This window comes from Halichoerus grypus, chromosome 11 (assembly GCF_964656455.1).
Source record: "Halichoerus grypus chromosome 11, mHalGry1.hap1.1, whole genome shotgun sequence".
NCBI classification, from domain to species: domain Eukaryota; kingdom Metazoa; phylum Chordata; class Mammalia; order Carnivora; family Phocidae; genus Halichoerus; species Halichoerus grypus.
The window spans coordinates 49,830,445-49,852,577 of NC_135722.1; the positions used below are offsets into that span (position 1 = coordinate 49,830,445).

Here is a 22,133-nt window from a genome sequence, read left to right on the forward strand (position 1 = left end):
CATTTGTGGTGAAGAATAATTTTGGAGTAATTTTCCTCAGATAATACAATGAAAACCATGTAGTGGGGCCAAAGACCTAGTTTACCTACCAACAGCATGACTTATATAATCCACATGAATAGCACCTAAAGATATATTTGACTCATAGGATTTATATGTGTCATAAATTAACTATAAAGATTTAAGAAAATATTTTATTTTTTCCTGCTTAAGAGACATCTTAAATTTCTTAAAATCCTTCAGAGAGCTTACAAAAGTACAAATGCTACAGAACACCTGAGAGGCAGGAATTAATGTTTATCAAAATTGGGAATTTCTTGGGGCACCTGGGTGGCTCAGCGGTTAAGTGTCTGCCTTAGGCTCAGGTCATGATCCCACAGTCCTGGGATCGAACCCCGCATCGGGCTCCCCGCTCGGCGGGAGGCTTTCTTCCGCCTCTCCCTCTCCCCTCTTGTGTTCCCTCTCTCGCTGTGTCTCTCTCTGTCAAATAAATAAATAAAATCTTTAAAAAAAAATTGGAATTTCTTTTTAAAAAGTCTTTTAATTTAAATACCTTAAGACATAACATGTTTTTACTTTATTAATTTTTTAATTTTATATGTAATAAATATTCTTACTGTTTACTTTTTCTGATGATTTAATCTTTCTGATCTATCTGGATAATCATATCACTTATTTCTAATCATGTCACTCATGAAAAACCCTGGGTTTTTCATCCAGGAAAGGGAGACAATAATGATATTTCATATTTGAAGTAAAGTACTTCAAAATGAGCAGCTGAGATAATTTAGCTTGAATCAACAAGCACCTAAGCAGTAAGAGACTACACTCAGCCAACCTGAACTGACTTCAGAATCAGAATTGATAAGCCTTGAACTGAGCTACAGATATGCTGCTTTTCAACTCTGTAATATATATAGTCTAGGCCAGGGAGGTTTTCCTGACTTTCTTAAGAGGGGAAAAGCTAACAAACACTGTGAAAGTCACAGCCCAGGAACACTGGTCCATTAAAGACTGAAACTTAATTATACAACTATAGAATGCTTCTCCTCCAACATTCCTTACCACCATACCAACAGGACTCCAGACTAATAACAGTGGATTGCAATTGAAAAAGTTGCAAGGTGCAGACTCTAGTTCATGCTGAGTTTTTAGGGAAGTCCAAAGACAAGAGTGGCATCAACAAACAAACAAACAAACAAAAGGGCACTAGAGGCATTTGAAGCCTCTGGCACCTATGGCTGCAACAAACATTAAACACACTCCAACCTCTAGCCTAATTACCTGCCAGTTCATCTATTCCCCAGCTTGATCACAAGTCCTGGTTTTATTTTTTTATTTATTTTTATTTTTTAAAGATTTTATTTATTTATTTGACAAATAGAGACACAGCGAGAGAAGGAACACAAGCAGGGGGAGTGGGAGAGGGAGAGGCAGGCTTCCCCGTGGAGCAGGGAGCCCGACGCGGGGCTCGATCCCAGAACCCCAGGATCATGACCTGAGCTGAAGGCAGACACTTAACGACTGAGCCACCCAGGTGTCCCACAAGTCCTGGTTTTAAATAATTGCACAGTCCTCAGCTGTCTCACTGATTAAAGAAGTATTAGCAGGGCAGAAAATCAAGAAAAGAGCTCAGGGAAATCTCCCCAAAGTAGCCAATTTCCCCTGAAGTCACAGAGAAATGGACAGAGAGAGGGTTCCAGGGAAGCACAGGACATAAGTTTATTCTTTCTGTCCTTTCTATGAAATTACCCTCAGGTATTATACTTTGGGATTGAGGTCTTAGTCCTATTGTGGATCCCTTGTTACTCTGTTCAGCTTCCTGAAGTAACCATGTATGTGTTTTGTCTCCTTTGGAAAACTAAGAACCAGAGGCTTGGTTATAATCCACTCCTCAAGTGAGTTAAAACTGGCTGAGATTCAGGGGCGCCTGGGTGGCTCAGTTGGTTACGCGACTGCCTTCGGCTCAGGTCATGATCCTGGAGTCCCGGGATCGAGTCCTACATCGGGCTCCCTGCTCGGCGGGGAGTCTGCTTCTCCCTCTGACCCTCCTCCCTCTCATGCTCTCTGTTCTCATTCTCTCTCTCGCAAATAAATAAGATCTTAAAAAAAAAAAAAAAAAACTGGTTGAGATTCTGTGTCAACAACTGTACTTTTTTCTTTTTGACTCTGTTCTTGTCCCTGTTACCATCTTTAACTCAAATATTAAAACTGTTTTGACTGAAACTCTTCCCCTATCTTGGGCTTAGCTTCTTTCAATAGGTTTTTCTTGGAGAAGAAGAAAGGATGTCATCTTGGAGTATCACCTGGGGAGAAAAGAGGGTGAAAAGGAGAATGAATGGTAAATTGTGTTGAGGACAGAAGAGGAGCCAACAAAGGAAGGCTGTCTCAGGAACCAATATACATTATCACAAGTTCCGTGTACATTCTTCATTGTTGACCCTTTCCTGATCTGACTCCACCCCTGAGGGACACAGCTTAGCCTTGACCAATGACTTCAAAGAACTAGGAGGAACAAGGGGCCAGAAGGTCAGCAGTAAAGAATAAAAGGTGACAGCTTCCAGGAATAACACAAACCTACTTCTCTCTCTGATCACCTGTAAGCTCCCAGACCTGACATCATGGTGCATTTTAGTGCTGAGGAGAAGACTGCTCTTACTAGCCTGTGGGGCAAAGTGAATGTGGAAGAGGCTGGAGGCGAGGCCTTGGCCAGGTAGGCACTGGGTTTCAAGGCATGGGAAAGGGTGGTGAATATAAACCTGACCAATTGACCAGGAAATTCCTCAAGATTTTTGAAAGTCTCTGATTTTCCATCTGCAATGGTTCCATCACATAGGCTCCTGGTCGTTTACCCCTGGACCCAGAGGTTCTTTGACAACTTCGGCAACCTGTCCTCTGCCTCTGCCATCATGGGTAACCCCAAGGTCAAGGCCCATGGCAAGAAGGTGCTGACTTCCTTTGGAGATGCTATTAAGAACATGGACAATCTCAACAATGAATCATGGAACACTATATCTAAAACTAATGATGTAATGTATGGGGGTTAACATAACAATAAAAAATTTAAATAAAAAAAACACAGCAAAAAAAAAAAAAAAAGAACATGGACAATCTCAAGGGCGTCTTTGCTAAGCTGAGTGAGCTGCACTGTGACAAGCTGCACGTGGATCCCGAGAACTTCAGAGTGAGTCAGGAAATGTTCATGTGCTCTTTTATTACTTTTCACTTTGAGATAATAATGGAAGTTGAGTCTTTGATTGGAAAGACTAACAAAAATTTCAGAAATTATGGTTCAAACTTGGTTTTAGAAGGACACATCTCCAATGTGCATAACCAGGACCACCTTGATTCAGGATTAGTGACAGTAATTAGCTATTAGCAGCCAGAGTTTGCTTAAAAGTTTTCAAGTACTTTTGTCAGAACCAGATGTGTTCATCCTAGAGAATGACATCAGAGAATAGCAGACTTGTTCAAGGAGGAATGGAATTTGGTGTTTGGTAGATAAAGTTCTGTCTCAAGGAAGGTGAAAAGTCTTATTTTATGTGGGTCCTGATGACTAAAGTTTAGGGAGAGATTTGGGGGAAAAATTTTTAGACAGACTCTCTCAAAGAAATATACAACAAGTTCTCTAAAATATATTAAATTACCTGTCAGTATTGTTACCAAATGGAGGCTTGTTCCTGCACTGATTGGAGACTTTAAATAAACTCACTCTGGGCACCCATGCAGCCCTAAAATCCCATTATTACAAGAATTAACCAGTTGGTAGATAAGAGAGGGAGGGAGAGATGCAAATAAAAATGGTGGCTTGGGAGGCAGGGAGTTGAATGGAGAGCTCACTCATTACATTGAATTTAGGGACTAGCTTATCTGAGCTTTTTGCAGGCACACACCTTGGAGCAGTTTAAGGTGTGGACTTGGCAGGGAGTATAGGTATTGAGCCACTTTTTCTGCAATTCTTTTTGAGAACTTCTACTCAACATGCCAATTTGTCATTTTATCTTTCACCTAACAGCTCCTGGGCAATGTATTGGTGATCATTCTGGCTTCTCATTTTGGCAAAGAATTCACCCCTGGTGTACAGACTGCTTGGCAGAAGCTGGTGGCTGGTGTTGCAACTGCTCTGGCCCACAAGTACCACTGAGTCCTCTTTCCAGTTCAGCAGTACCCTTCTGTGTCCCCAGTGTCCTCCTTCTGCATATGGGGATTTGGGTTTGGCCTTGAGAGCACAGTTTCTGTTTAATAAAGTTCATTCTATTCAATAATCAGAAATTAATATTGTGTCTTCTCCATCTTTCACCCTCGTGTTAAAGGAGAAAAGTTTCATTGGCTGAGGGGTGGGAGGAGACATAGGAAAAAATAAGAGCTCCTTTGGGAAGACAGACATTATGGGAGGATTCTAGAGGATCTTGGTGGATGATAGAATGGGGAAGAAGTTTTCTGGGTGGGGGAAAGTGTTAGTTAAGCGGGCAGGGATTTACAGGGCAGTGTGGCAAAAAGTTACTGTAGAGGGGAAGGAAGGAGGTACTAAGCAGTGCCTCAGAAAAAAATAAGATAGATTTGTGGCACATGTCTTAGCTTTAAAACCTTTGCAAGGATCTAAGGTCTAGGGGGTTATTTTTCAATTTGCTTTAATGTACATATTGAATCAGCTAACTTATCATATATCTTGTGAGGCTGAATTGGACATAAGAAGATGAGTTGAGGGATGGCTGGGAGCTTTCCAGAAAAATAACCAACAATAACCTCTTCTTTCCCAAAGGGTTCCATGGTCTCAATGGGGAGCCAAGGCTAAGACACATGAAATCATTGTGTGTTATTTTATTTATTTATTTTTTTAAAGATTTTATTTACTTATTTGGCAGAGAGAGACACAGCGAGAGAGGGAACACAAACAGGGAGAGTGGGAGAGGGAGAAGCAGGCTTCCTGCAGAGCAGGGAGCCCGATGCGGGGCTCGATCCCAGGACTCTGGGATCATGACCTGAGCCGAAGGCAGACGCTCAATGACTGAGCCACCCAGGCGCCCCTGTGTGTTATTTTATAATCGAATGTAACATGCACTAAAATAAAGTTGGAGTTAGGATACTGTATGAATTTGGGGGAGGGGAGAATGATCAAGACTTCATGGAGTAGAGGAGATACTAACAAAGGCTCATAGTCTAAAACCAGTAAGCTAGGGCTTCGTGACTTGCAGGAAAATGGCTTTCTGGAAATAGAGGAGACAGTAAGACATAGGTAGAGCATTAGGAAAGACAAGATAATGCCAGGATAAAGTTCACTGAATGAACTTTGAATATAAAAATAAAATAATATAAAAATAAAAACCTGAATATAAATATAAAAACTATTACTAAGCTTTTGGCAAGAGTAAACAATAAATATCCTTAGAACTATAATGACTCAAGGAATAGTAGTTGGGGGGAAAGTAATCAACTTAATTCACACAAAATGAATTCAAATTTGCAGAGGCTAGACATGGATGCTAATTCAGAGCAACAGCCATAATGGCCTAAACCCAAGAGCAGTGACATCTGCAAAAATGTGAAGGATGAGCAGAGGTAGAGTGAGGAAAAGATGATATCTGACTGGCTGGGGTGGATGACAAGGAAGGAGCTGGTAGTTGATGACTGAAATCTCCCAGCCTGGGGGTGGGGGGAGGGAGGGGCGGAATCTAACAAGAGGCTAGGCACTGACTTGGGGATACTCCTGAGGAAGTGGCATGACTCAATCACTCTTGAGGGAGTCATTGCTAGGTTGCTCAGGAATCTTGACCTCCAGGCCTTGAGTCAAACTCTCACATCAAGGTTCAAGACCTTCACACTTTACAAGTTAAGAGTGTCGTATCTTGACAAATTTAACTCTCAGGCATTTCATTGACCCTGTGCATTGATTAGAATTTGTCCTGTGAATTACCTTCTGATTTGGGCTCATGTCTCCACAACAGTGATGAGAAGCAAATGATTACTTAGTTGCAGGCTATCAACAGCACTGGTCTCTGAGCCCTGTAGCCTCTCTTTTTGCCCCTCAGCAAAGGAAACAGAGGCTATTCCCGGCGCTACACCAGTCAGTCAATCAGTCAGTCAGTCAGTCAGTCAGTGTCTCAGTCAATAACAAACGTGAATTTTTAATCGATCAGTCTCATTTCCTCTTTCTTGCCTTCAACTCTTAACTCTGACTCTGCCTGTCACAGGGTCAACGACGGTGATGATGGAGTGGTGGGCAGAAGATACATTCTTTATCCCTTAAGGGTCTAGATTTCAATATCAATGTTGCCAGTCGAGACCATTTAAATGATAACAACTTCATAATTAACACACACACGTGCATATGCACATGCAGACACAGGTCTGGATGACTCAGATTATTTTTTTTAAGATCTATTTATTTATTTATTTTAGAGAGAGAGTGAACACAAGAGGGAGAGACAGAGGGATAGGGAGAGAGAGTCCCAAGCAGACTCCCCAGTGCATGTAGAGCCTGACACAGGGCTCAATCGCAAGATCCTGAGATCACGACCTGAGCTTAAACCCGAGTCAGATGCTTAGCCAGCTGAGCCACCCAGGAGCTCCTCAGACTTTTAATAGATGAAAAAAGGACTAATTATTATTGATAGGCAATAAGAACCATGTGAGAAAAATAATGTCATAATGAACAGGATATTCTTGGAATATTAAGAGTACAGAGGTTTAGAGGTAATGTCATTACCAGGATGAAAATCCTCTAATGGCTTCTCACTCTCTACCACTGAAGACAAATCCCAAGTTATTAGGTTTCTGCTTCCTGCAGCAACATTTCCTGCCTATCTGTATCCTTACCTTTACATGTCATCTGCACCAGCCCATTATTCATGTCTCCAGCATACCAAAGGTTTGTCATACCTCCCTCAGAGGTGTGGATTACCTATTCCAGCTGTCAGACCTTTTATTCCAATATCTCCCCATAACAAATTCCTTCTTTTCATTCTCACTCCAGCTCAAATACTACTTCCTGAGAAGGACTAATCCTGATGTAATCATGTCCCTCCCTCATTGAGTCGATATTCATTTCTTCATAACAAATGACAGTTACTGAAATTATGCTGTAGATTGGTTTAATTATTCATTTTTGATATCTTCCACACCCACATTATAAATATTAAGAGGAAAGTTTTCTTCTCTGCCTCATTTATCTTAGATCTCTATTACTTAGAACAATTATTCAACAATTAGATTTTGAGTGTCTCAGAATACATGAGAAGGAGTGTTTAAAAAATGCATGGATGGCTTCTGTAATGAAATAACTTTAGAGGTGAGGATTTAGGCAATGTCAGAAGCAATGACTTGGGGAAAAGGGAAAGATAAAACAGCAATGGACAAGGAGAAATCAATGAACCTTTGGAAGATACTGCCTTGAAAGCATAAGAGAAAAGCAGGAGTTACAGAGGACTACTGGAAAACTATTTGGGTTTCTGGAAAAGTGGGGAGGTTGTTTACAGACATGAGGGGTCATAGACATCCGTTTGTCTGAGGAGGAGTAGTTAAGACTTTCTCACTCTTTAAAGTCTTTAGACGCTTAGAAATCAGCTTCTGATTCATTCTCCATGGCCAAGTTCTACAAACTGAACCCAAAGGATTATCAAATATGATCAAAGATCTACATACACTCATCTCACAGACTTCCTATTTTACAGACTACAATCTGGCTCTGAAGCTTATATCTCCTTACCAATCCAAGAGTGCCCTTAAATTGAGAAAGGTGTCAAATTATTATGGCTATCACTGGAAAATAACTACTGATATCATGAATCTCATCTTCCTGGACTTTTAGTTATCCCCATCTATGAGTAGGTACAGGCTTTAAATGAGGTCATGAAGACTGAAAAGATTTCACATGCTATCATAATTTCAGGCAACCTGATAAGTTAGAGGATAAACTAATTTGGAGACAGAGGCATCCTGAAATAAAATGGCCACAGAGGCAAATAATCAAGCCTGGTTTCCAAAGCTTCAGGGATCACAATTTAGCAAGTATCAGGCTTTGGCTGTGCTCAAAGTTGCCTCTTCTCTTCCTTCATTTCACTTATCTCTGATTTTAAAGAGAATCCTCTTGGGTTTGCCTCAAATTCTTATTCTTTACCGTTGTCTTTACCATTTCCCTAAGAACAGATAATAGTCTCTCAATAATATCAAGTTGAAAGGATTAATTCTCTAATGGCAGGAATTCAGTCTCCATGTATTGGATTGAGCGTTTTAAATTTTAGAGTACCCTGTAAGTGACATAGAGGTGCAGTCTCAATGTTATTTTTTTAAGGAGTGATCTCAGGGAGAAACAAACAAGCTCATTTCCTAAAGCTCTAAATGCAGGAGTAATAGACTCTGAGAGGAAAAAAAAAAAATGAACCATTCCCCTTCTCACTGGAAGTGTGTACAGTCCTATCCTATAAAAATGCATTCTTTGAACATATACCAAATCACGGTATCCCAGTGACTAGCACAATGCCTGGCATAGTCAGTGTACAGATGTTTGTGTGAGTGAATGAGGGGTGTGCAGAAGCTCTTTATATGGCACAGGGAAGCCAGCGGACACAGGATTACATACCACAAGAAAACTAATGAGTTGATGCTAATTTAATGTATTTTTACCTCACACTAAGTAATGCTTAATAAAGACATTAATATTCAACTTTTAGAAGTTAGCACAGTGCAATGCACATAGTGGGTGCTCAATAATGTTAAATGAACAGATTTGTAATACTAGACTTAATTCCATCTGACTACTCTTAAATTTTCAGTTAGAGCATAGATATTGTAAAATCCAAATCCAAATACACATTAAAATCTTGTTTTCCTGAAAGTATGACATCTAAAATACTTGTAGAAAAACCTTGTCATAAACTGATTTGACTTTGATATTGGCTTATAATGTCTCTTCTTATCATATGTAATATTAGTGGAACATTCAACTCTACCCAAACCATAAGAATTTTTCAATGATCAGTTGTCTGAAGCCATTATATGAACTGTTAGGTTGGATTTGGCTGGGTGTGGCAGTTGTTGGATTTTAAATCAAAGGACTTCTAATAAGTATCTTCCAAAAGCAAATGCTAGAACCCTATTCAAGTGCATATGTACATTGTCACAGAGCAAAGTAAACTGTAATTAGCTGCTATATTTTATATAATGATTTCTGCAAAAGCCCAGTTTAATATTTGACAGGTTAATTCTTATTAATTTGTTGGAATTGTTTATTGTTAATAATGCAAATAGATAATCTTTAATTATCCTTAAGTAACCTGTCACTATTAATGGCTTGAAATGGGTGGTAAGCAAACCAATTTGAAATAAAATATGAACATGTGCTATTGTATTATAACACTATACACGTTCTTAACAGTTAAATTTTTAAAAAATGTTTTTGTAGCATATATTGTATATGTTTATAGTATATGTAGTAAATAAAAATATGGCCAAAAAAATGCTTGTTTGAGATGCTTAAGACCAAAGTACTGTAGGTGACAGGGGCAGTAGTGTGTGGAATACTGTCAATGAAGATGGCTTCAGCTTGATTAGAAATGAAGATAAGTGAAACAGCAAGGGAGTATAGATCCAACACATGGCAGAGACAACTCCCTTAATCTGCAGCCCATGCTATGGAATCTTCTGCTACTCTCTGCACTGAACACATGCTAGCACCCTTCTCCCCCAACTTCCCAAACACCTGTATTTCTTGAGACAAATTGGTAGATACATGAAATCTGCCAGACTGTTGTCTGATGACTCTGAGGGAATATCTTTTGCTTAGGTAAGTATGCTGACTATTAAGTGGATTAAAAAACACTGGAAGAACATCCAATCCTGCCCTAATTTACCTGTTTTGCTTCCTTATGATGTTGGATAGATGTATTATTACTATTTTAAGAAATATTAAATCATGTGCCCAATGTAATCTTTTTTTTAGATATTAAAATTTATTTTTTAATTTAAATTCAACATATGGTACAATCTTAAGAGAACTGAGAATCAAGAAGGACCATGGTTTCTTCCCTATAAAGATTGGCTGAACAAAAGACTGGTACATTGTCACAACTCCTCACTCAATGCCTAGGACACTTACAGTTCTTTCTTTTTACAGTTTTAATCCATGCTTCATCATCAGTCTTTAAGTCATTGCAGGCTGGGTGGGTCGGGGGGACCTTGAGATGTGAATTGCATACTAGCTGGGGGACTAGGATGGATGGGTGTAGGAGGGAAGAGGGGAAAAAAATAGAGTATCAAATTTCACATGAAGAGCAGAGTCCCTCTGAGGGATGGGTTTTTTAAAAACAGAGGGGTGACAGGAAACAAACTGAGGGTTGCTGGAGTGGTGGGGGGTGGGAGGGATGGGGTGGCTGGGTGATAGACATTGGGGAGGGTATGTGCTATGGTGAGTGCTGTGAATTGTGTAAGACTGATGAATCACAGACCTGTATCTCTGAAACAAATAATACATTATATGTTTAAAAAAAAAAAAAGATAGTAGGAAGGGAAAAATGAAGGGGGGGCAATTGGATGGGGAGATGAACCATGAGAGACTATGGACTCTGAGAAACAAACTGAGGGTTCTAGAGGGGAAAGGGGTGGGGTCTGGGTTAACCTGGTGATAGGTATTAAAGAGGGCACGTACTGAATAGAGCACTGGGTGTTATATGCAAACAATGAATCATGGAACACTACATCAAAAACTAATGATGTAATGTATGATGATTAACATAACATAATAAAATTAAATTAAAAAAAACCAGAGGTGTGGTTTAGTCATTTTCGAAAGCAGTTCGAAAGACCATGTGATGAAGAGAAAGGAGTTAGTGTTATTTTATATGCAGGGAACCAGTCAAAATTACTGTTCAGGAGACTGAATATGAATAGAAGGTTTAAGAAAATTGATACATATGTGGGTGCATACCTGATCAGAGAAGGAGTATAGACTTGGGTGTGGCCATAGCAGCTTGGTGTGATTTTGAAGAAGTGATTGGGAAAAGGACAGATGATTAGGGCAAAGATTCAGCAGGACTTGAAAAATAATTGACAGATAGTGGGGAAGTCATAGATGATAGCCGGTTTCCTGTCTGGTGAGTAAGAAAGAAGGACACCTACTGACAGAGAAAAAATGCCTAGATGTCCCTTACTTTGGAGCTGGAAATGAACATAACCAGTCTCATGGCAATCATGTCATTGAAGAAGTTTCTAGAATGCTCAAACTGACTCAAGAAATAGTTAATAAGTTTTTTTTTTTTTTTTAAGATTTTATTTATTTATTTGACAGAGAGAGACACAGCAAGAGAGGGAACACAAGCAGGGGGAGTGGGAGAGGGGAAGCAGGCTTCCTGTGGAGCAGGGAGCCAGATGCGGGGCTGGATCCCAGCACCCTAGGATCATGACCTGAGCCGAAGGCAGATGCTTAATGACTGAGTCACCCAGGTGCCGCGTTAATAGGTTTTAAAAGACTGAATCTCCTTTCTACTCCCATTTCACTGATGTTTACTACTAACACTTCTTCCTCAGAATCTTTCCCATATGTGTCCACCCCAAAGAGTTCCCCAGATGCAGTCTTCTTGGTTAGGGCACGTAGGATGATGGCTGCTATGATTGAACAGCATTTGCATGAGTCCCTCAGTCACTTACAACACACTAAGCAGAATAAACAGGAGTCACTCATACACCATTAGCATGCAGTCACTCACACACTGAAAACACATTAATTGAACACCTTCTGTAAACAGTTATAGTATCCAACACTTTTGTTTTTGTTTTTAATTTTATTTATTTATTTGACAGAGAAAGAGAGAGAGCACACATAAGCAGGTGAAGCAGCAGGCAAAGGGAGAGAGAGAAGCAGGCTCCCCGCTGAGCAGGGAGCCCGATGTGGGACTCAATCCCAGGACCCTGGGATCATGACCTGAGCTGAAGGCAGACGCTTAACCAACTGAGCCACCCAGGTGCCCCTATCCAACACTTTTGAATCCCATATTTGCCCTATTCTCTGCCTATTTAAGACATCACTCTATTTTCTAAATTAAAGTATCAGGATTTTTTTCTTTTTCTGTGTTGTTACTCATTTCTTACCTGAGCAATCTCTTCCCTCAGCCCTTCTCCTGTGCTGTCCTCATAGATTATCTATGAACATGTACACACACACACACACACACACACGCCTTCAGGATCAGAGTATTTAATATTTAAAGAGGATCTAATATTTCTCAATAGTCTATAAAAGCCACTTGAGCAAGATAGTTTGGTAATGAACAAGATATTTTTGCAATATTAATCTAGACAAGAGTACAAATGCATTAGAAATAGTATCATTGTCATGATTAAAATTCTTTAATGGCTTCTCACTCAAGATAATGAAGATAATCTTGAAGAGATTTAAGCAGGTACTACTTCTAAGATCCTCTCTGACCACTCTCTTCTTTACTATTTCCATATCAACCCCACTGACCCAGTGTTTGTCTGTCTACATACCAACTATGTATATGTGTAGGTTGTATATGTGTATAAGTGTGTGTGTTTGTCTGCCTTGGAGCTTTAAATTTGTTATTCCAACTTCCAGAACTTTTCTTTCTTACTATCTTTCCATGGCAACATCTTCATGTCATTATGGCCTCAGCTCAAATATTGACCCCCCAAAGAGATCATTGCTAACGTAATTGTATCCCACTCACATCAAGATATGAATTTTCTTCAAAGCAAATAATAACATATGAAATGATTTACTCATTCTGTATCTCCCCCTTTATAGAATATAGTTCCAAGAAAGCAGTTTTCCTCTCTGAATTGTTTATCTGAAATCACCAGTACATAGAACAATCAATGGTGCATAGAAGTTCAATGTATTTCTCAAAAGGATATTTGAAAACACCTTAGGGGGCTTTTGTGAAGAACCAGCTTCATAGGTGAGAATTTAGGCAATGTCAAAAGGAGTGACACAGGGGGCACCTGGGTGGCTCAATCAGTGGAGCATGCGCCTCTTGATCTCAGGGTTGTGAGTTAGAGTCTCATGTAGGGTGTAGAGATTACTTAAAAAAAATAAAATCTTGCAGCAACTAATGATGTATGGTGACTAACATAACATAATAAAATAAAACAAAATTAAAAAAAACAACAACAAAAAGAAAGAAATGGGAAGGATGGAAGGGTGCAACAGCTGTGGACAAGGAGGAGTCAGCAAGCCTTGGAAAGAGGTTGCTCTGAAAGCAGAGAGAAGCAGTGGTTACAGATGACAGTTGGACTCACGGTCTGTGTTTCTGGGAGCATGGGGAGGTTGTTCACAGATATGAGGGATCACAGAAGTGCATCAGCCTGAAGGAGAAGAATTAAGAATCACATTCACTTGTTAAGGCTTTCAGAGGCTTCGACACCAGCCTTTGAGCCATACTTCTAAGAGAGGCTCTGCACTGAATACATCAGATGTGGTTAAATATCTGTTCACACTCAACCCACAAAGCTCCACGCTTGAAGAGACTCTAATCTGAGTTTCCCTTAGACTCTTTGCCCTATACATTTATTCCAACAAAAAATGTTCCCATCTCATCATTAGGGGGTGAGAATTCACAAATTTTTGCTTACAGCTCTAAAATAGCTATTGAGTTGTTATAAATTTCATTCTCCTGGCCTTTAAACTTTTCCTGAGTCTCCATCAATGAATAGACATAAGCTTCCCATGAGATCATCAGGACTGAAAAGATTTTTACAATTTTATAATAATACAATTTCGGACAATCTGTTATGTTAGGAGAAAAATAATTTGAAGATAGAGATTCCCTCGAATCAAATTCACAGGTAACTTCTTAATCTCTATTTTTATTCGATCAGCAGATCTCTAGTCTTAAGGGCAAATAATCAAGCCAGACTTACGAAGCTTCAAGATTCCTGATCAGATAGCATCTGAGATCATGCATCACTTTCAGAGAAAAAACAATTAGTATGAACCCTGACTCTCTCACATTGGAAGTGTGTCCTGTCAAAAACTGTAGCTAATTAAAAATAAAATAAATTATCTAAAGTTCAATGATGTCGCAGCTATGACTACGGGGACTATTAGAGAAAAAAGAATCTCTGCCCCTTCAGAGTTTTATTTTATTTATTTTATTTTATTATTTTATTTTATTTTAGTTTAGTTTAGTTTATTAATTCATTTGACAGAGAGAGAGAGCAAGAGAGCACAAGCAAGAGGAGAAGTAGAGGGAGAAGGAGAAGCAGACTCCCCACTGAGCAGGGAGCCTGAGGCGGGGCTCAATCCCAGGACCCCGAGATCATGACCTGAGCCGAAGGTAGATGCTTAAGCACCTGAGCCACCCAGGCGCCTTTACCACACAGGAGAGAAAGCAAAATAAGTGCTTCCTGATGTAAATTCTCAGACTAAGACCAGCTGAAAAGTGGACCCAGCATTTATCAGAATTGGCTCTTTAAAATCAGCACAACCTGCCAGTTAACCTTCTACCATTGTTTTCATCGAGATGGAAGAGCTACACCAAACCAAAACCCTGGGCCCCTAGCTAGAACACACCCTTGTGCTGTGGGAAATATACATAGTCAGTTGTAGACACAAACACAGAGGTAAACCATTTTTCCCAGAGAAGCAGACATGCTTTACTTTAAATGGGCACATAGATAATAAGATGTCTAGTCCTATATTTTATTACCTAACGTTATTCTTGCAATCAAACTGATGCTTTATGGGAACCATTTCTCCCTGACTATATGAGCAATAGGGATCATGGCCCAGATTTGGCCCACAAGAGATCTAGTCAAGGTCAGTAGATCACTATGCCTGTGGCAGTCACTGCTAACTGAAGGAGACTTACACTGAAACCATCACGACTCCTGTACTGGTAACCAAAGAACTCTAAAATCTCTGAATTTGTAATTAGCTTTAAATTTTTTAATTTTTGTTAGCTTTAATCGAAGGACATGTCTGGGAGAGTGACAAGAATTTCAGGGAAGACTGGCAAAGAGCACCGAAATTTTCTATCATGGGATGGAGAAAGAATAGCTAAAAGAAAAAGTGAATAGAGAAATTTTGCATAACTGAGTTGAACAGGGAACAGCACATATTCAGTGGGGTGGGGGGACTCCAAGACGCTATCACAGATGTAAGTTACCACAAAACTCTTCTGTGTCTAAATACCACAGCTGTATTCAGAGTCTAGGCTTAATCAATAGCCTCATGGAATTGGGGGAAACAACAGGACAGTAACTCATGCATGGTGAATAAAAGGCCACACATTCTAGCAGCAGGAAATAGCTACTTTTGACACATCTGTGATTACCAGTAAGCTCCCAGACCAGACACCATGGTTCACTTTACAGCTGAGGAGAAGGATATCATCCACAAGCCCATGGGGCAAGGTGCAGGTGGAAGAGTTGGGGCAGATACGTTCTCAGGAACATTTCCTCTGCCTCTGCCATCATGAGAAACTCCAAGTGAAATTTCGTGGTAAGAAGATATTGACTTCCTTCAGAGAAGCTACAAGGAACTTGGATGATCTCAAGGCCACTTTTGTCCAGTTGAGTGAGCTACACTGTGATATGCTACAGTAGATCCTGAGACCTTCAGGGTGAATCCAGGAGATGCTCACATCCTCTTGCTTTGAACCTTGCGACAGCTCAGACAACTGAGCACCGATCTGACTGCAGCCAAGGATGGCTGTGGGAAGGGGCATATTGGAAACATTGGCCTTGAGGGGACAGAACTAAAACCAAAGGGCCTAAGGAGTGCTTCTCAAAATCTGGAGGGACTTCTTTGAACTCTTATTGGCTTTGAGAAGAGACTTATACAGAGGTGAGGAAAAGTGACTATGGGTAAATGCAATGGTCTGGAAAGAACTTGAACTTTACTTTTTATGTTTCATTTTTCCCTCCTGGAGGCAGAAAAAAACAAGGCCAAGGAGAAATAACTATGCAGGCTTATGTTGGCTCCATATAAAGAAGAAACCTAGGGTTCACGAATATATTGTTAAGGTTATTCATATATTGGCTGGATATTTGTACAAAATTGCTCCCAGAGACCCATTTCAACCTTACATCCTACAAATCCTGAAATGGGATAGAGTGTCCCTGAGGGAGGGAAATGGCAAGAACATGGGGCTTGGAGTGCGTATGGAAAGAAAGCTGTGAATTTTTGTTTTTCAGCCCACAGAATATGAGGTTGGTGGTGGTGAGAAGAAAGAAAAAGTGAAATCATGGTCACGTATTAGTCTTGCAGGGAGAACACACTTGTATTTAGTGACCGAGCAAGATGCCAGACATGAGGGAAATTGACATCGGCGTGGTTCTGAATGGGAGTTGGGTGGCCAGGTACCTGGAGGCCCACCTGGGACTCTGTTCATTGTATGCATTTATTACCTCTTGCTGCCTCCACAGCTCCTGGGAAACATGCTTGTGACTGTTTTGCCAGACCATTTTGGCGAGGAATTCACCCTCCAGGTGCAGGCTGCCTGTCAGAAGATGGTGACTAGAGTGGCTAACGCCCTGGTCCACAGAGATCCAGTAGTGTAGAGTCACCAGGAACAGCTTTATTTTCAGACAATAGCAATGGCAGTGGTAGTATTAATAACAATAGTAATAATAATAATGGTAATAATAGTGCTCTGCTAAAGAATTCTTCAGTAATTGTCTTCAGTTCTACTTTTCCGATTGCTGTTAAACTTGTGAGAACCCCAGGAATTATATGTTGAACTGTGTGAGTGTGTGTATGTGTGTGTGTGTATGTGTGTGCGTGCACAATTTCCCCATTCAATTTTTGTATGAAGTAAAGATTTTGGCAAGAAAATAATAATAAAAAAAAAAACAGGGCAATGAAAGGAATGTATGCCTGAGACATACACCTGGGGAGAACATACACTTGGGGGCTTTCAGGTTAAAGCTGAAGACATGCAGAGGGGCTCTGATGAAAGAGGATTGGTGTCATGGGACAAGAACTACTCTGAACCAGACAATTATATGGGCCTGAGTGAAGACTCCAGTGAAGACCAAGGATCTGGATGGCCGTCGAGTTTCAATGTGGGGATTCTTCGGAGGAAAATTAATCCAGATCTTAAAAGGTCAAGGTCCAGGCAAGGACTATAATTCCATTCTCCTGATAAGAAAGAAGTGTTTTCTAAAAGCAGCTGGTTTGTCACAAGCCCTTGTGAGGATAGATTAGGGATGGGAGGGGTTGGAAGTCTGAACAGCGGATGACTCTTTGAAATCAACTCCAAAGAACTGGCCTTGGGCTTTTATGGAAGAACTTTGTGGTTTAAGTGGTCAGAGCTACTGAGGAATGGTACATTGCTTACATGCCATCAGGAGAGACCATGTCCCTGGGGCAGATTTGCTGCAATGTTTCAGAGAAGGGACAGCCCTGTGAAGTGCTCAGAGAGGAGGGGATTTAGGTGGGGAAGAGGCTGAGAAGGCAGCTCAGTGCAGCACATGAGCTCTGCTAAATCAAAAGGAAAAGGAAAGAAATTGCATAGAGCAGTTGGGGAGGATAGATCACAGGAATTTTTGTTGGGCTGGAAGTTAATTCGGGGTTATAAGCAAGGCTGTAATGTAATGAACAGGACAGTTAGAAGATTAGCCCTGCTGTGGGTGCTGAGTAGATTAGCAATCATACTGATGCCACTTTTACAAATCTCTACTGGTTTCCCATGCCTTAGGGTAAAATACCCACTCTACCTTCATGTGCCCTGGCCAATCTCTCCAACTCTGCTCCCTCCCACTCTTAACATCTCTCTCGCAGACCTTATAACGCCTTTCTCTAAAGGAAATGTCAAGTTTGTTTTTTTCTTTCTTTCTTTTTCCTTTTCTCTCCAGCCTCTAAGTTTTGCACCTGTCCTTGCCTGCTTCTGGGAACTTGTTTTGCCAAACAACTTATGCCTGGCTCCATCTTGTCATTAAAGTCCCTCTTCAAATGTAAACTTCCTTTAGGACCTCTATCCTTATATTATTTTTCTCTAGTCGCTTGCTACTATGTCATCAGATACATTTTTTTTCTTGTCATATAACACCCATCTGAAATTCTCTTCTTCATTGATTTAATTATTAGTGTCAGTTTCCTCTGCCCCCTAGAATGTGAGCTTGATGACACTATATACACTGTTTTGTTTTTCCAAGATTCCCAGTTTTTAGAAAGATGGATGGCATGATTGGCTTCAGTAGATATTTGCTTTTTATTTTTTTTACTTTTTTATTTTTAGATTTTATTTGTTTATTTGAGAGGGGGAGAGAGAGAGAGAGAGCATGAGCCCGGGAGGAGGGGCAGTGGAAGAGGGAGAAGCACACTCCCTGCTGAGCAGGGAGCCCGACACGGGACTCCATCCCAGGACCCTGAGATCGTGACCTGAGCTGAAGGCAGACGTTCAATTGACTGAGCCACCCAGGTGCCCCGATATTTTAAATATGTGATGAATGACTGTAAAACTGTTAGATGACTATGACGATGAGCTAACATTGATGTGATAAGCTTCCAGACAACAGTGGGAACAGTGAGCATGGAAGTCAAGTGAAAGTGTGGAACAGCCATGAAGGAGAGAAATCAAAAAGTCTTGGAAAGTAATTGTCTAGGTAAGATGAGAGAAAAGCAGGAATTAGAGGTAATTGCCAGAATCACGATCTGGTTTGCTGAGAAGATGGGAGGCTGTTTGCCAACATTCAGAGTTGCAAATGCTGCTGAGTCTGAGGGGTTGCAGTGTGTATGCCCCTGGGAGACAAGCACCAGGGCCATCAGAGAGTGTGGACGCTGAGCCGTTCCCTCAGACCACGCCCACGGCTGAGGGGGGCTGGGATTCCTGACTGTGGTCAGAATTTCCTCGCTTTTCCTTCATTTCATTGACTTTTTCTCTTGAAAAAGCCTTTTTGGGATTGATTCACACTTTTTTTTTTTTTTTTTTTTTTATCTCCGTACCAAAGTATTTACCTCATCACAGCTTGGGACTGAGAGCTCACTGATCATCAAGTCTGTCATGGTAAACTAGCTCCTGGCACCTTAGCAATTCTTATCCTCATTTTATTTTGTTTTGTTTTTCTACATTTTATTCTTTTGATCATTTTGCTACTTTTAAAAGATATTTTTCAAAGACATTTCTCAAATGCTGCAATTCAATTAACTCTTTATGAATGACACAGGTGGAGGTAATAAGAAAAACTCTGCATCTCAGAAGGCACCACAGTAAACTGCCAAGCATAGTAATGGCAGAACAATCCACATTTTAAATATAAGTTTTTTCCAAGGTGAATTGATAAAAGCTTTCACTATCTCAAATGATTTCTTTTCTAATAGCAGAAATTCAACACTAATATATTGAGTTGAATTCTTTAAATTTTAGAGTACCTTTGTAAATACACATGGAGATTATTTCTTTCTTTTTTTTTTTTAGTGAGATTGGTCTCAGGGAGAAACAAACAAACCAGCTTCCTGGAGCTCAAAATGTGGGAGAAATAAACTCTGAGAGAAAAAAATAAAATAAAATAAATCATTCCCTCTCTCCCCGGAAGTGTGCCTTGTTTAGAACAATGAATGCTTGTTTGAGATGCATGAGACCAAAGTACCTTAGGTGACAGGGACAGTAGTGTGTGGAATACTGTCAGTGAAGATTGTCTCTGCTTCATTAGATATGAGGAATAGTTAAGCACAACAAGGGAGTGTGGATCCAGCAAATGCCAAAGACAACTGCCTTAATCAATCATTATTGCCACAGAGTCTCATATTCTCTCCACTGAACATGTAATTTTTCCCAGTACTCAATTGTGCATTTTCTGACACAAATGAGTGGATACATGGTATTGGCCAGAGACACTGCTATGTAGTCAGAGTGAAAAAATGTACTCAGACAAGTACATATATTTTAATAGAACTCAACCACAATCATGTAATACTAGTTCTCTTAATTATCTAGTTTTTACCTGTCCTGTTTCTGAACTGATGCTAGATTGGAGTCTTTTCTTCTTACAAGAACTATAAAAGTATAAGCCCTGTCTAAGTTTTAGAAAAAATGGTGACCAAGAAAAGCTGTGGTTTCTTTTATACCCAAGGTGAACAACTGAATGATATCTTGTAAACACCTGACACATTGCCCAACAGATTTCTAATTCTTACCCCTCTTAATTCTAGTCATGCCTCATGGTCAGCCTACAGGGTCACCTCAAGGATAATGGGGTGGGGAGCTTGAGATAGGAAATGCCTAGTAGACGGTGGGGAAAGGACAGCAGAACCCCCGATAGAGCCACTGAATGCTATCAGAGACCCAGATGTCCATCCTGCTGACCCTCCCTTATCCAAACCCCACCCATGGTGGTGACAACCTACCCTTGACCAATGGTCTCATTTCATTGGGAGAAGCGAGGGCCTGGAAACTAGAAATGAGGAATAAAAGGCCACATAGAGAAGTAGCAACACAGACTCGCTTCTGGCACATTACTGGTCACCAGTAAGCTCCCAGACACCATGGTGCATTTTACTGCTGAGGAGAAGGTTGCTGTTGTTAGCCTGTGGGCCAGGGTGAACGTGGAGTTGGTTGGAGGCGAGGTCCTGGGAAGGTAGGCCCTGGAGGGGGGCAGAAAGGCAGAAAGTATTCCTGAAGGGGTATTGGTCAGTTTTCTTACCTACTTTGATTTCCCATCTCATCTGTGACTGTGATCATCCCATAGGCTCCTGGTTGTTTATCCATGGACCCAGAGGTTCTTTGACAGTTTTGGCAACTTGTCCTCTGAGTCTGCAATAATGGGCAACCCCAAGGTCAAGGCCCATGGCAAGAAGGTGCTGACCTCCTTTGGAAATGCTGTTAAACATATGGATGACCTCAAGGACACCTTTGCTGAGCTTAGTGAGCTGCACTGTGACAAGCTGCACGTGGATCCTGAGAACTTCAAGGTGAGTTCTGGGCATGCCTGTGCTTTGTCTTTCATCCTAGATATTTGCAGTGGTGGATATGTTAGAAAACACAGGTAGTTAAGTCTGATCCCATAAAAGCATTTTTTGGGACATTATATTTCAAGGAAGGGCTTGCTTTTGGTAGTTAGGTTGTTCCAAAGGTCATAGATAAGACCGAGTAGGGTAATTACTATGACCAGAGGAGGCCACTAGCCATCTTACATTTCTGAAAAAATACATGTGTGAAGAACACTGGCCAAAACTGAGTTAAATGTTTTTGGCTGGGAGAATACAATTATAGCAAGAACATCTTACTTTTGGTAACTGAAATTTTCTCTAAAAATGATGAATACATTTCTGCATGATTCTTGAGTTTAGAACCAGGACTAAGCAAGATAATATAAGAGCGATCTTTTCAATGGACAATCTGACCCCCCATCCCCTTAGCAATGATGAAATGCTCTTGTATACATGGCTCAAGATTCTTTGTCATGTGAGTGTACAGACAATTTGAATGAATGTATTATCTGGGGACTTAAACTATATATATTAAGGCCCCTTACAGTCCTATAATCCTACTTTTAAAAAAGACTGAGTCTCTAGAAAAGAGAAGCCATCCATGGCAATGTTTGGGCTCAGAAGTTGACAGGGCAAATGAGAGAAGGATAGAACACAATGGGAGGTACAGGGCTGGGAGTCATATTGATGCCAATGTCCAGCATATTATGGCACACTTTTGTAGGAGCATGGCCCTGAAAGTTGCTCAATCTCTTATCAGGAAGAAAATTGATGTGTCCAGCTTGAAACTTTCTGTTCACTAGACACTGTTTTCTTTTTATCCTACTCTTTCCCCAGCTTCTAGGCAACATGATATCGATTGTCTTGGCAACCCACTTCAGCAAGGAGTTTACCCCCCACATGCAGGCTGCTTGGCAGAAGCTGACAGCTTCCGTGGCGAATGCTCTGGCCCACAAGTACCACTGAGGTGCTGGTCCAACTCTGTCGGTGTTTACCAGAGGGACCCGAGTTCCAAGAGTCCATCTCCTGAAGACGGACACAGTGCCCTGCCTCCAGACCCAACTGCTATATGATAAAAATAAAATAAAAATTGTGCTCTGTAATGAATATCCTTGTCTTCTCTCTCTGTCTTTATCTTTTATGTTGATTCAGCTAAAAGAAAGCACTTCTTTAGGGAAAGGGGTTATTTGGGGAGGATAGAGAAGAGACTCATAAGATTCTGCAAGATAAGAGAGGCTTCAAGGGGCAG

The 22,133-nt window shown here is 40.6% G+C and overlaps 2 protein-coding genes and 1 pseudogene across 2 annotated transcripts; all 3 read left to right on the plus strand.

Annotated features, from left to right (window-relative positions):
• Window positions 1–2,621: 2,621 nt before the first annotated feature.
• On the plus strand, window positions 2,622–4,144 carry HBE1 (hemoglobin subunit epsilon 1). The gene is made up of 4 exons (XM_078059175.1): window positions 2,622–2,713; window positions 2,837–2,978; window positions 3,104–3,184; window positions 4,016–4,144. The coding sequence occupies exons 1-4, from the start codon at window positions 2,622–2,624 to the stop codon at window positions 4,142–4,144; spliced, it is 444 nt and encodes a 147-aa protein (XP_077915301.1).
• An 11,167-nt stretch (window positions 4,145–15,311) lies between these two features.
• Window positions 15,312–16,515, plus strand: LOC118528797 (hemoglobin subunit gamma-like; annotated as a pseudogene).
• A 3,914-nt stretch (window positions 16,516–20,429) lies between these two features.
• On the plus strand, window positions 20,430–21,850 carry LOC118528786 (hemoglobin subunit epsilon-2). The gene is made up of 3 exons (XM_036081413.2): window positions 20,430–20,532; window positions 20,644–20,866; window positions 21,722–21,850. Exons 1-3 carry the CDS (start codon window positions 20,441–20,443, stop codon window positions 21,848–21,850), a joined length of 444 nt encoding a protein of 147 aa, XP_035937306.1. The 5' UTR covers window positions 20,430–20,440.
• The last annotated feature ends 283 nt before the right edge of the window (window positions 21,851–22,133 follow it).